Raw genomic sequence first — 14,523 nt, 5'->3', positions numbered from 1 at the left:
ATTATCCCGAATGCTACAAAGAAAGTGAAGATTTTGAAGATCATATACAATTGTTGAAAGTATTGTATTAAGGTAGTCTATTATCTGAGCAGATTTTGTTCATTTAATGTCAACCAAAAGAATAAGGTAATGTGTACTGAATGAATTCCTTCATCAATAATTTTGGAACTAATACATAAGTTTTTTAGCACAGCAGAAGTATTGACAGTGTACTAATTTTTTCTGTATTTCATTTAAATATTTTGCCATAAACAGTAATTACAAGATAAAAGTACAAAAGTAATCTATCACTCAGTTAAACTGTAATTTGTTGTTTATATAACCCCTTCACTATTTTCATGAAACTTCATCTAATTGGTGCAGCCACTAAGTGGGTCAGAATGTACTGGTTCCAATTAAATGGAATCCATTGTATAAACTATAATGATTCATTATTTATTTATTTAGTGATTATAGTACAGTGCTGACAGATACATAGAACAATATTACACAGATACTGGCCTTTGGCACATAGTGTTATACCTAACTGATTATATTAGAAATCAAATGTCCAACTAAACTACGTTCTTCCATTCCTGCACATTCATGTGCCTATCTAAGAGCGTCTTGAATGCTTCTGTTATATTTGCCTCCAATTCCACCCCGGCAACACTTTCCAGACACCGACCACTCTCTGTATAAAATAACTTGCCCTATACATCTTCTTTAAACTTACCCCACCCCTCACCTTAAGTGAATGCCCTCTGGCATTAAACATTTCAACGTTGGTAAAAGATATCCACTATCTACTTTATCTAGGCCTCTCATAATCTCTCAGATTTCCCCGCAGCCATCACCACTCCAGAAAAGACAAGCCAAGTCTGTCAAACCTCTCTGCAATAGCTTCTGCTCTTTAATCCAGACAGCATCCTGGTAAAACTTTTCTGCACCCTGTCCAAAGCCTCCACATCCTTCCTATAAAAGGGTGACCAAAATTGAATGCATCATTCCAGATGCCGCCTAACTAGAATTATATAAAGCTGCAACATAACTTCCTGACTCTTGAATTTAATATGTTGGCTAACAAAGGTAAGTATGCCAAACACCTTCATTACCACCCTATTAACTTGTGTAGACACTTTTAGGACTCAAGAGCCCCCACCCCCTACATTAATACTTTAAGGATCTTGCCAGTAACAATATACTGGCACTTAACAATTGATCTCCCAAGTACAAGACTTCATATTTGGCCAGGCTAAACTCCATTTGCCATTTCTCCACCCATATGTACAACTGATCAACACCACCAATCTTCATATTATCTGCAAACCTACTAAAACACATATTCTTCCAGGTCACACACACACATATATGTATATCAATCACAGACAACAGTATGGATCCCTACAGAATACTACTAGTCACAGAGCTCCAGTCAGAACAGGTCCCATCAACTACTACCCTCTGTCTTCTGTGAACAGGCCAATTATAAATCCAAACAGCCAATTCACCATGGACCCCATGCATCATAATCTTCTGGATGAGCCTCCCATGACGGCTTTGTCAAATGTCTTCTTAAAATCCGTGTAGTCAACGTACACAGCCCTACTTTCATCAACTCTTCAAATACCTCAGTCAAATTAGTAAGAAATGAATTGCCCTGCACAGATAGGGGTAGATAGCAAGTTGTGACAGCATCTTGACGGAAGCAGTGTCTTTGAATCTAAGGCATAGGTAAATTGATTATTTACAAGCAAGGAGGTGAAAGTTTACCAAGAAAGGACAGGATAGAGGAGTTATGTCTACAGTCTGATCAGCCATGGTGTTTTTAAATGGTGGTGCAGATTTGAACAGCTAAATAGCTGATGGCTGCCCCTCCTAATTCATATGTTTATATGTGCCTGGCAGTTAATTTCACTGTACTCATTTGCAGGTAATGTAGATTGGATCTAGTGGGAAAATCAGGTTGGTAATGGATCTCAAGAAGTGGGTTTGTTGAATGCCCAAGAGTTGGCTTTTTAGAGCAATTTGTCATTAAGCCCACTAGGGGATCAGCTATACTGGACTAGGTGTTATGTAATGAACCAGAGGCAATTAGGGAGCTTAAGGTAAAAAAACCCTTAGGAACCAGTGATCACAATATGATTGAGTTCAGCTTGAAATTTGATAGGGAGAAAGTAAAGTCTGATGCAGCAGTATTTCAGTGGATTAAAGGAAATTACAGTGGTATGAGAGAGGAGTTGGCCAAAGTAAATCGGAAGGAGCTGCTGGCAGGGATGTCAGCAGAGCAGAAATGGCATGCGTTTCTGGGAAAAATGAGGAAGGTGCAGGACATATGTGTTCCAAAAATGAAGAAATACTCAACTGGTAAAATAGTGCAACCATGGCTGACAAGGGAAGTCAAAGCTATTGTAAAAGCAAAAGAAAGGGCATACAACAAAGCAAAAATTAGTGGGAAGATAGAGGACAGGGAAATTTGTTAAAAAACTACAGAGAGCAACTAAAAAAATCATTAGAAGGGAAAAGATGAAATATGAAAGCAAGCTAGCAAATAATATCAAAGTGGATAGTAAAAGATTTTTCAACTATGTTAAAAATAAAAGAGAAATAAGACAGAATATAGGACCGCTGGAAAATGAGGCAGGAGAAATAATAACAGGGGACAAGGAGATGGCTGATGAACTAAAGGAGCATTTTGCATCAGTCTTCACTGTGGAAGACACTAGCTGCATGCCTGATGTTGTAGTGTATGAAGGAAGAGAAGTGGGTGCAGTTACTATTACAAGAGAGAAGGTGCTCAAAAAGCTGGAGGTATCTAAGTCACCTGGACCAGATGAACTGCACCCTTGGGTTCTCAAAGAGGTAGTGTTAGAGACTGTGGGGGCATTAGAAATGATCTTTGAAAAATCATTGGACTTTGGCATGGTGCCAGAAGACTGGAAAATTGCAAATGTCACCCACTCTTTAAGAAAGGAGAAAGGCAGTAGAAAGAAAATTATAGACCAGTTAGGCTGACCTCAGTGGTTGGGAAGATGTTAGAGTCAATGGTTAAGGATGAGGTGATGGGAGTACTTGCTGACACAGGACAAGGTAGGACAAAGACAGCATGGTTTCCTTCAGGGAAGATCCTGCCTGACAAACCTGCTGCAATGCTTTGAGGAGATTAGAGGTAGGATAGATAAAGGGGATGCAATGGATGTTGTATATTTGGACTTTCAGAAGGCCTTTGACAAGATGCCACACATGAGGTTGCTTACCAAGTTAAGAGCGCATGATATTACAGGAAAGCTACTAACATGGTTAAAGCATTGGCTGATTGGTAGGAGGCAGCGAGTGGGAATAAACGGATCCTTTTCTGGTTGGCTGTCAGTGACTAGTGTTGTTATGCAGGGGTTGGTTTTGGGACCACTTCCTTTTATGCTGTATATAAATGATTTAGATGAATAGATGGCATTGTTACCAAGTGTGCAGATGATATGAAGATGGGTGGAGGGGCAGGTAGAGTTGAGGAAACAGGTAGGATACAGAAGGACTTAGACAGATTAGGAGAATGGGCAAGAAAGTGGCAAATGAAATACAAAATTGGAAAATGCATGTTCATGCACTTGGGTAGTAGAAATAAATGTGCGGACTATTTTCTAAACGGGGAGAAAATCCAAAAATCTGAGATGCAATGGGACTTAGGAGTCCTTGTGTAGAACACCCTAAAGGTTAACTTGCAGGTTGAGTTGGTGGTGAGGAAGGTAAATGCAATGCTAGTATTCATTTCAAGAGGTCTAGAATACAAGAGCAAGCAGGTGATGCTGAGGCTTTATAAGGCCCTGGTGAGGCCTCACCTTGAGTATTGTGAACAGTTTTGGGCCCCTCATCTTAGAAAAGATGTGCTGGCATTGGAGAGGGTCCAGAGGAGATTCACAAGGATGATTCCAGGAATGGAAGGGTTATCATACACAGAACACTTGATGGCTCTGGGTCTGTACTTGCTGGAATTTAGAAGGATGAGGGGGGATCTCGTTGAAACCTTTTGAATGTTGAAAGGCCTAGACAGAGTAGATGTGGAAAGGATGTTTCCCATGGTGGGAGAGTCTAGGACAAGAGGGCACAGCCTCAGGATAGAGGGGTGTCTTTTCAAAACAGAGATGCAGATAAATTCCTTTAGCCAAAGGGTGGTGAGTTTGTGGAATTTTTTGTGACATGCAACTGTGGAGGCCAGGTTGTTGGGTGTGCTTAAGGCAGAGATTGATAGGTTCTTGATTGGACATGACATCAAAGGTTACAGGGAGAAGGCCGTGAACTGGAATTGAGGAGGAGGAAAAAAAAGATCAGCCATGATTGAATGGCGGAGCAGACTCGATGGGCCAGATGGCCTAATTCTGCTCCTATGTTTTATGGTCTTATAGTCTTATAAGTTATCGACATTTTAGTCTACTTATTAAGTGCTCAATTAGCTGCCCTCCATTACAGGTAAAATATTTCTAGATTCTATCTTTATAAGTTGAAATAAAATTTTCAGAGTGCTGTCATACTTCATTACACTTTACAAAATTTCCATGAATGCAGAAATTATCATGATAAACTGGAGTTATACCAGTTCATGTTATAGAGTGGTGCAATAGTTCATTAGCGCAGAAGTGCACTTACTTTAGGATACTTGTACTTTGGGTTTTTACCATCAGTGTTGGTATCTCAGCACTGCATACAGTTTAAATTAAAATGCTTTATTATGTATATAGGACTATTGCATTAACTCATCGTATCCTTTATCTACAAAGCCTTCCACAAAGCATTACATTTACCGAAAAAATGGTTTAGTTCCAGGAATTACTTTACACACTCTTTTCTCATCATTAAACATCTCCAAAAAATTGATAAAGTACAGTACAGTGCAAATTGTCATTTCAGAAAATTAGTTTATTGATCATTACAGAATGTCTCTCTGGTGCTTCCTGCTCCCTCTCCTCTTGGCAACCATGATTTCCCTCTCCTTTCCATTCTCAGTCTACACGAGAGACCCATATCAGATTCAGGTTTTGTTATCAAAGTTCAGAGTAAACTTATTATCAAAGTACATAATTGTCACCATACACAACCTTGAGGTCTGTTTCTTGTGGGCATACTCAAAAAATCCAGAATAGAATAATAATCATAACAGAATCAATGAAAGGCCACAACAATTTGAGTGTTCAACCAGTGTGCAAAAGACACAAATTGTGCAAATACAAAAAGAATAAAATAATAGTAATAAATAAATAACCAATAAATATCAAGAACCTGAGACGAAGAGTCCTTCAATGTGAGTCCATAGGTTGTGGGAACATTTCAATGATGAAGTGAAGTTATCCTCTTTGGTCCAAGAGCCTGATGGTTCAGGGATAATAAATATTTCTGAATCTGGTGGCAGAGTTCTGAGGCTTCTGTACCTTCTGCAATGAGAAGAGAGCGTGTCCTGGGTGATAGTGGTCCCTGATGATGGATGCTGCTTTCCTGTGACAATGTTTTGTGCAGATATGCTCAATTGTGGGAGAGCTTTACTTGAGTTGGTCTGGGCTGTATCCACTACTTTTTGTAGGGTTTTCCATTCAAGGCTGTGATGCAGTCGGTCAATATACTTTCCACTACACATCTATAGAAATTTGTCAAAGCTGTAGATGTCATACTGAACCTTCGTAAACTCCTAAGGAAGTAGAGGCCCTGCCGTACTTTCTTCATTATTGCACTTAATGTGCTGGGCCCAGGACAGGTCCTCTGACATAATAACACCGAGGAATTTAAAGTTGCTGACCTTCTCCTCCTCTGATCCTCCAATGAGGACTGGATCATGGTCCTTTGGTTTCCTCCTCCTGAAGTCAATAATCAGCTTCTTGGTCTTCTTGCTGACATTGAGTAAGAAGTTATTGTAATGGCACCACTCAGCCGGATTTTCAATCTCCCTCCTATATGCAGATCTGTCACCACCTTTGATACGGCCTACGACAGTGGTGTCATCAGCAAACTTGGAGCTGGGCTTAGCCACACAGTCGTAAATGAAAAGCAAGCAGAGCAGGGGGCTAAGCACACAGCCCTGTGGCACCGGTATAACTGAAGCCCGCTTGAAGCAGGTGGGTACCTCACACTGCTGAAGCAAGAGGTTAAAGATCTCTGTAAACACTCCAATCAGTTGATCAGCACAGGTTTTTAGTATTTGCCCAGGCACCCAGTCTAAGCCGGCTGCTATTTGTGGGTTCACCATCCTGAAGACTGCTCACAAGTCGGCCTCAAAGAATGAAAGCACAGGGTCATCAGAGGACCGTGGGAGTTTGTGATGGTTGCTCCATGTTTTGACAGTCAAAGCAAGCATAGAAGGCATTGAGCTCATCCAATTTACCACAATGCATTCTGTGCATGGAATTCATGGCATTCCTTATCTTAGTATAACAGTGGTCTCGTGTCAGAATCAGAATTAGAATCTGGTTTATCATCAACAGCATGTGACATGAAAATTGTTAACTTAGCAGCAGCAGTTCAATTCAATACGTAATGTAGCAGAGAAAAAAAATAAATGAAACAAAAATAATAAGAATAATCAATAAACAAGTAAATCAATTACGTATATTAAATAGATTTTTTAAAAAGTTGAAAAACAGAAATACTGTATATTAAAAAAAGTGAGGCAGTGTCCAAAAATTCAATGTCTATTTAGGAATCAGATAGAAGAGGGGAAGAAGCTGCTCCTGAATCACTGAGTGTGTGCCTTCAGGTTCCTGTACCTCCTACCTGATGGTAACAGTGAGAAAAGGCATGCCCTAGGTCAGGGGTACCCAACCTTTTTTGCACCACGAACCGGTTTAATATTGATAATTTTCTTGCGGACTGGCCGACCCGGGGGGCGGGGGGGGTGTGTTAATCACAAACGGAATATAGGTGATAAGTCAACTATAAGTCACCTATAAGTGGCTAATACACTCAATTTCGTTTCTATGAATTTAATATTAAACATAAGAGTAATAACGAGATAGTTTATCTTTGGACATATGAGCCCTGGGCACTACTTTAATCTGTATCAACCTATGCTTAGCACATACAGAGGATGAATTCACCAACTGAAGAATTTTTTCCCATTTTTCAATCGGTATATTAATCTCAAGTTCTCTTTCCCAGTCAGCTTTAATTTTATTAGAAGCATCAGGACATAAATTCATAATTATATTATATATAATTGCTACTACACTTTTCAAAGAGAGATTTAAATCTAAGATTTTTTCCAAAGTATCCATTGGATATGGGTGTGGAAAATTAGGGGAGACAGTAATTAAAAAGTTTCTAATCTGTAGATATCTAAAAAAGTGAGATCTGGGTAAGTTATATTTATTAGAGAGTTGATCAAAAGACATAAAACAATTATCCAATATGTGACAGATGTCATTCCGAGATAGCTTCTTTAACCCACATGTTTTGGTCATGTCCCATGTTGGAGAAATATTGGAAAGATATTTTTGATATTATTTCAACGGTCCTAAATATAGACTTACAACCTCATCCAATTACTGCTATCTTTGGACTACCAATGATAGACTTAAATAATTTAACCTTTTCATCACGAAGGATGATTGCATTTCTTATTTTAATGGCTAGAAGGTCCATTTTGTTGAATTGGAAAGAGATTAACCCTCCTAATGTATTTCATTGGTTTTCACAAACTATGGTGTGTTTGAATTTGGGGAAAATTAGAAGTGCAGTTTATGACCTTTCCATTAAGTTTGAAAAAACTTGGAGGCCATTCATTCAGCATTTTCATTTGATGTAATTTGATCATTTCCAAACTTGTTTTATCTCTCTGTACTGTTGTTGGAGGGGAATGGAGTCGTCGACACTGAGGTTTTCTTCTTTTCCATTTTTAAATTGTTAGTTTTGCCCAGGTCTTTTAGTTTAGTTGATTAATTTTGTTTTTCTTTGGGGATGGGGTTTGCTTTTTTTTTGTTTTGTTTTTTTTTTCTTTTTCATGATTTTTTTTCCCAGTTTTTTTTTGCTTTGTATTATCCGTTGTTAGTTCTACATGATTGGGAGCTTTGTTAATTTACACTATCTGGTTTTGCAATTACTTTTTTAAGTGTAACAATATATCTCCTACTATTTGTATTATTGCTATGTTTTGTTTCTATATTTTGAAATTAATAAAAAGATTGAAAAAGAAAGAATTTAATATTAAACACACAGCGCATATTTTCCTCGCATAAATATAGTGATAAGTCAATTATAACAGTGGTCCCAAACCTCCGGGCCGCAGACAGATACATTGTCGCAAAGAATGCAGCGGTACAGCGGTAACCGGACCGCACCCAGCACATCTTTAAGAAAAAAGCCGGAAAAAACAAGCTAATTGATTAGGTGCTGCCCGGCATGTAAATGCCGGCCCAGATCACAGGCAATGCAATCGGCAATCACCTCTTATCTGGGCCGACATCTACATGCCCGGCGGCACCTAATTAATTAGCTTGTTTATTTTGGCTTTTTTCTTAAAGATGTGCTGGGGCGTTCTGGCTACCACTGTACCACTGCATTCTTTGTGGCCCGGTGGTTGGGGAACACTGAATTATAAGTCACTTATAAGTCAATAGCATCATAACATTTTAAGTAACATTTGGATATTAAACACACAGCGCATATTTTCCTTGTATGAACGTATAAAATCATTGCAACACATCAATATCGCTGAATCAGTGGGAACCCTGGGCTTGGTTTCCTGCAACAAGACGGTCCCATCAAGGGGTGATGGGAGACAGCGATACTCAAATGGGGTTCCTTGTGTCCAGTCTATTCCGCAATTTAGTTTTTGTTGCATTCATTGCAAAAAACTCCACTTCGCAGCGATATGATGTTGGAAATGGAAGCAACATTTTCAGTGCTTTCGTGGCTATCTCAGGATATTTAGCCTTGACTTTGATCCAGAATGCCGGCAGAGATGTTATGTCAAACATACTTTTCAGCCCACCGTCACCTGCAAGCTCGAGGAGTCGATCTTTTTCCTGCACTGACATGGGAGATTCACCGGAAACATTCACAAATGGGTCAAGGACCAATTCCTTTGCACGTCTTGGGTCACTGATGACCTTGTGTGCGTTAAGTTCAACAGTGGGTGTGACAGGGAATGAGGAAAGGTGCAGCTGACTCATATAGTTTCATATCGCCAAATCAAATCATTTCCTCGTGGCCCGGTAGCACATGCTTTGCGGCCCTGTACTGGTCCGCGGCCCAGTGTTTGGGGACCACTGCCCTAGGTGCTGGAGGTCCTTAATAATGGACACTCCCTTTCTGAGACACCGCTCCCTAAAGATGTCCTGGGTACTTTGTAGGCTAGTGCCCAAGATGGAGCTGACTAGATTTACAACCTTCTGCAGCTTCTTTCGGTCTTGTGCAGTTGCTCCTCTGTACCAGACAGTGATGTAGCCTGTCAGAATGCTCTCCACGGTACAGCTATACAAGTTTTTAAGTGTATTTGTTGGCATGCCAAATCTCTTCAAACTCCTAATAAAGTATAGCCCCTGTCTTGCCTTCTTTATAACTACATCGATATGCTGGGACCAGGTTAGATCCTAGAGATCTTGACACCTTGAGATCTTGTGTTGGGACTTCTGGTGCGGCAAGTTTTCTACTGATGGTAATTGGGAAGGGTTTTCTTCAAACAACCTGGTTAAGTCTCCACTGTGATTTGAAGTGTGTCAGGATGAATTGTTTCTTGTTTGGCATCATGCAGTATCTCAAGTACTTAATTATAGTAAGCCACTGGTGGTATGTAAAATACAGTCAGGATTATGGAGTACTCCTTAGTGAATAGAATGGACAGCATTTGACCGTTAGGTGTTCAAGCTCAGGGGAACACAAGTTCGACAAAACTGCCACCAAGAACTTATCATGAAACACACCTGCACCTTTTGTCTTTTCTGAATCAGCAGTTTAATTCATTCTGTAAACTGAGAAGCCTTCTGGTCTGATCTCTGCACCTGGCGTGCCGGGAGAAAGCCGTGCCTTGCTCAGACACAGAACACAACTATCCCTCATTTCCTTCTGTCCTTCTGATACAGCAAATCTTGCCCCTGGGTTCCTAATTTTGTTCTCCTGCAAATGCACATTTGCTAACAAAATGCTAGTTAGAGGGGGCCTCTAGCCCTCGTGTGTCATGAAATCGTTTTTTTTTTGTGGCAGTACTAAAGTTCAATACATAAAATACTACTGTACTGTGCAAATGTCTTAGGCACAGATATATATATAATGCCCTGGCTCATATTTGTTACTGTTATGCTGTATGTATTTTGTTTTGTGCTGTTCTGTGCGAGCTGCTTGTTTTCAGCTTGTGTTTGGGTTACTGTTGAAGATAAGAGAGAGGAGAAATGAGTGCCATCCAATTCAGATGGTTCGATTAAGAGGAGGTTTCTCTGGTGAGGGATACTAAGGTTGGGCTTGGAGCTTTTGTTTGAGAGGAGATGGAGAGAAGAAGCTAGGGAGAACCGGTCGTAGTATATGATCTAGTGGGAGACAAGTTTGTTCAAGATGGATTGCAAGAGACGTTCAGAAAGTGGTGTGTGCTTCCATGTTGACCGAGGGCCCAGCGCACGAGTGACAAGATGAGCTCTAGCTTTTAAGAGTCTCTTGGATAGGTACATGAAGCTTAGAAAATAGAAGCCTATGGGTAACTTAAGGTAATTTCTGAAGTAAGTACATGTTCGGCCCAGCATTCTGGGCCGAAGGGCCTGTATTGTGCCGTAGGTTTTTTATGTTTCTATGTGCACATTTGACTGTTTAATTAGAATGGGCCCTTTTCCTTTTGTTATTCCTTACTAACCCTTTAGTTAAGATTCATAAATATAATTTCCTTAATCGTATGCAGTGTACTGCCTGTTATTTCGTGGCTTTCATTTGTAACAGGGTAGCGAATTACCCAGCATCCACACAAACAGGGGGTTTTGGGGTGGGCTCACACCTCAATCTCACAGGTTTGGCAGGGCCGGAGATCGTCTTCCCTAGACTTTCACAGCCAAGGAAACCAGATTGTTTCATATAGATAGGATGCCAAAGAATTTTGCAGAGTACTGTCGTAATATGCCTTTGGATAGAGCAAATAGATGCATGAATAAGGACTAGCAAAGACTTGAACATGGACTATATTGAAAGAAACATAAATGTAGATGCATGAAGAAATATGGAGTAAATAACAATTAGCCATGTATAATTGCAGAGGCAATCTTGAGAATATTTTAGAACAGTATACGGTAATAAAATAAATTGCAGTCAAAGCATTGAAATTGATGCAAGTTATTAATTTGAAGGCCACTGTTCCTCTATCTCTTCCTACAACATGGTGTTATAGGCAAAGATAAGAACCAGAGAACTACAGCTATTATAAAGGGCCTACTCTCACTTTCTCCTGGTTCACCTTTACATTTTGACTCAACTTCCCCATCACACTAAGGGAAAATGTCGGCATTTGCGATCCGTAACAGTTCCTGGATCCAAGACATTTCCTCCCATACTGGTTCATTTAAGGACTCCATTCTTTTACCTCATTCTCACATATCCATTACATAGTTCAGACCAGAACTGTCAAGATGTATTTATTCTCCATCCACCATGATTTCCCCTCTATTATGGTTGATAGCGCTCTCTTCCACAATTGTCTATTTTCCACATCTGGTTCACCTCCTGTCATCCATTCAAATCCCCCTTGACAGAGATCGCCAAATTCAAAAGAACAATTCACATAGTTTCAAACGCTTCAGATGATGACCACCACCTCCATTACCAGTCATATCTTCCTCATCCCTTTAAGCATTCTGAAAAAATATTTCCTTTTGTGATACTGATTCACATTTAGAAGGATGAGAGGGGATCTGATTGAAACATATAAGATTATTAAGGGATTAGACACGCTGGAGGCAGGAAGCATGTTCCCGCTGACGGGTGAGTCCAGAACCAGAGGCCACAGTTTAAGAATAAGGGGTAGACTATTTAGAACAGAGTTGAAGAAAAACTTTTTCACCCAGAGAGTGGTGGATCTGTGGAATGCTCTGCCCCAGAAGGCTGTGGTGGCCAAGTCTCTGGATGCTTTCAAGAAAAAGATGGATAGAGCTCTTAAAGATAGCGGAATCAAAGGTTATGGGGATAAGGCAGGAACCGGATACTGATTGTGGATGATCAGCCATGATCACAGTGAATGGCAGTGCTGGCTCAAAGTGCCGAATGGCCTACTCCTGCATCTATTCTCTATTCCATCTCCACCTACAGCTACTCCTCTTCTACTGCAGGGAAAAGAGTCTCAGCTGCTCTCCTCAAATTGTGAATACAAATTTTTTTTTTTAAATGAATAGCATATTCAAGATGATCTGTTGCATGGGGGTAGGCAGTGCCTGTAGGAGTTTCTTTTCCATTCCCAGGAAAAGGTGCATATTGCATTTCTCCATAACACCAAACTACCATATCAGCATTTGCTTCAGTAATCAAAATAAGATTTTTATTCAATCTTTTACTGCTTTCATATAATATTCACAACAGCGTATTTCATTCCAAAGCTGAATTTTTGGACAGAGATTTGTAAATTTTGTGATATTAAAACAAATAATGTAACTCTTTTTGACACATTTTTTTCCCTCCATCAGCTTCAATCTTTACAAGTTAAGTGTTTTTTTGAACAGCAAACTTTGCTTTTAACAATGGACTGGAAATTCTACTGCACCTAAAAGACATACCATCTGAGCATTATAACAAGGGGATCAATGAGTGATGGTCAAGCACCTTCCCTTGCAACGGAAGAAATGCTCTATAATTTTAGTATTAAAAACATGTTGTCTGGTAGATACAAGCATGGACATAAAGGGGACTTTTACCTGAAAGGATTTAAAATGAAGTAAATGTAAAGAAAGTCAATTTATAAACAGACATATCTGATTAAGTAAAACAAAATGGGATGACGTTATGTTGTGAGAAAATTCTTCTGTTCTACACCAAAGATATAACTCAAATTATGATCTCATTGGATACCATACAAGCTACTACGTCCTGACCTACAAAAGGGTTTCTAAAAAGCTAGAAAAGCTATGATCAGTTGCTATTCTCTGACACATGACCTCCCAGTTTTATCTCCAATAACTCACAAAGATGAAACTTGGAAAATCTTATAAAAAGCATCAATTTTCACTTTACAAGCCCTCCCCATACAAACGAACAAACATCTGGGAGACCAACAGGATGTGTGGGTGTGAGGACTGCAGGCATCTTCTCTCTAGTGGTGAACACAGCAGGCCAGGCAGCATCTCTAGGAAGAGGTACAGTCGATGTTTCGGGTTGAGACCCTTCGTCCTAACAAAGGGTCTCGGCCCAAAACGTCGACTGTACCTCTTCCTGGAGATGCTGCCTGGCCTACTGCATTCACCAGTAACTTTGATGTGTGTTGCTTGAATTTCCAGCATCTGCAGAATTCCTCGTGTTTGCGTTCTCTCTAGTGGTAATGCGGTATTTCCACACACCTTCTCTCCCACATCCTCTTCCTTAGCCACAGCAATAGATGCTGGGTTGAGCAGTGCAGAAGTGAGGCCACTAAGCAGACTCACTAGGCCAGTGAAGCCGGCTGGTAGCCACTCTTCCTGTGCTTGCTCCCGTCACAGCAGTTTCTGTGACGCTCTGCCACACACTTTTTGTTCATTTCTGCTTTATTAACAGTTCAGGTTACAACCAGTTCTCAGGAATGGAACTGTCATAACCAGGGGACTTGCAGTATAAAGTACATTGGAAACAACACACACACACACACACACAAATACAGTGGATATTGGAAACCTAAAAAAGGAATCAAAAATACTGAAAGTAGTCATCTCTAAACTACAGCAAGTCCAGCAGCAACTATTGTTACTGTACTCGTAATGCTTATTCACCCATTATACACAGCACTTCTCATTAAAGTATTTGCACATTTTACCCGAAAAAGTAGTTCAGCCATATGTTGCGCAAAAATATCTTGACTATGCAAATCCTGTTGCTTTTGCATAATTGTTTCAGTGATCTTCAGCAATACTCGCAGAAGTTGCTCCCTATATAAAAGAAAAACCTGGTCATTTGAAAGGTTTACATACAACATGTCTGAATCAATATACTTGTTAATAAGGCAAACTCAGCTCAACTGCCACCAATACGTATTGTGATTATATGGATGAAATCTTTGTTGAATATAGACATAAATGAATAGATCTTTTGTAATGTGAAAATAAACTTCCAATTTGTATAAAAAGCAGGAGCAAGTCATAAATTTGTCTGCAACATATTACAGCACAGAGTTATAATTTTATTGTATAATTAACTGACTGAACAATAAACTTCATGGAAAAGATAAAACTACCTAGTAACATAAAAAGAACCAGGAGCATTTGCCTTTATCAGAGTTTAAATCCTCAATGTCTACTATCATTCCATGGTCAACGTATATTAAGTGATCTTCACTGTGAGGATATGTTGTTGTATCTTAAGTTTAAATGTTGACGGGAGAATGACATACAACGTAAATAGTGTCTGGTATGGGCAAAA

The 14,523-nt window shown here is 39.7% G+C and overlaps 1 protein-coding gene across 6 annotated transcripts in view; it reads right to left on the bottom strand.

Annotated features, from left to right (window-relative positions):
- ralgapa2 (Ral GTPase activating protein catalytic subunit alpha 2) overlaps nt 1-14,523 on the bottom strand; it is a 538,758-nt gene that overhangs the window by 333,723 nt on the left and 190,512 nt on the right. For all 6 annotated transcript variants that reach the window (XM_063056244.1, XM_063056246.1, XM_063056245.1 and 3 more), the window contains exon 14: nt 13,922-14,033. In XM_063056244.1, coding sequence (XP_062912314.1) covers nt 13,922-14,033 — 112 coding nt within the window. The remainder of the gene's footprint in view (nt 1-13,921; nt 14,034-14,523) is intronic.

Source organism: Mobula hypostoma, chromosome 8, assembly GCF_963921235.1.
Source record: "Mobula hypostoma chromosome 8, sMobHyp1.1, whole genome shotgun sequence".
Lineage (NCBI taxonomy): Eukaryota > Metazoa > Chordata > Chondrichthyes > Myliobatiformes > Myliobatidae > Mobula > Mobula hypostoma.
The sequence above is the reverse complement of the archived record's forward strand: the minus strand, read 5'-3'. Positions and strand labels throughout refer to the sequence as shown.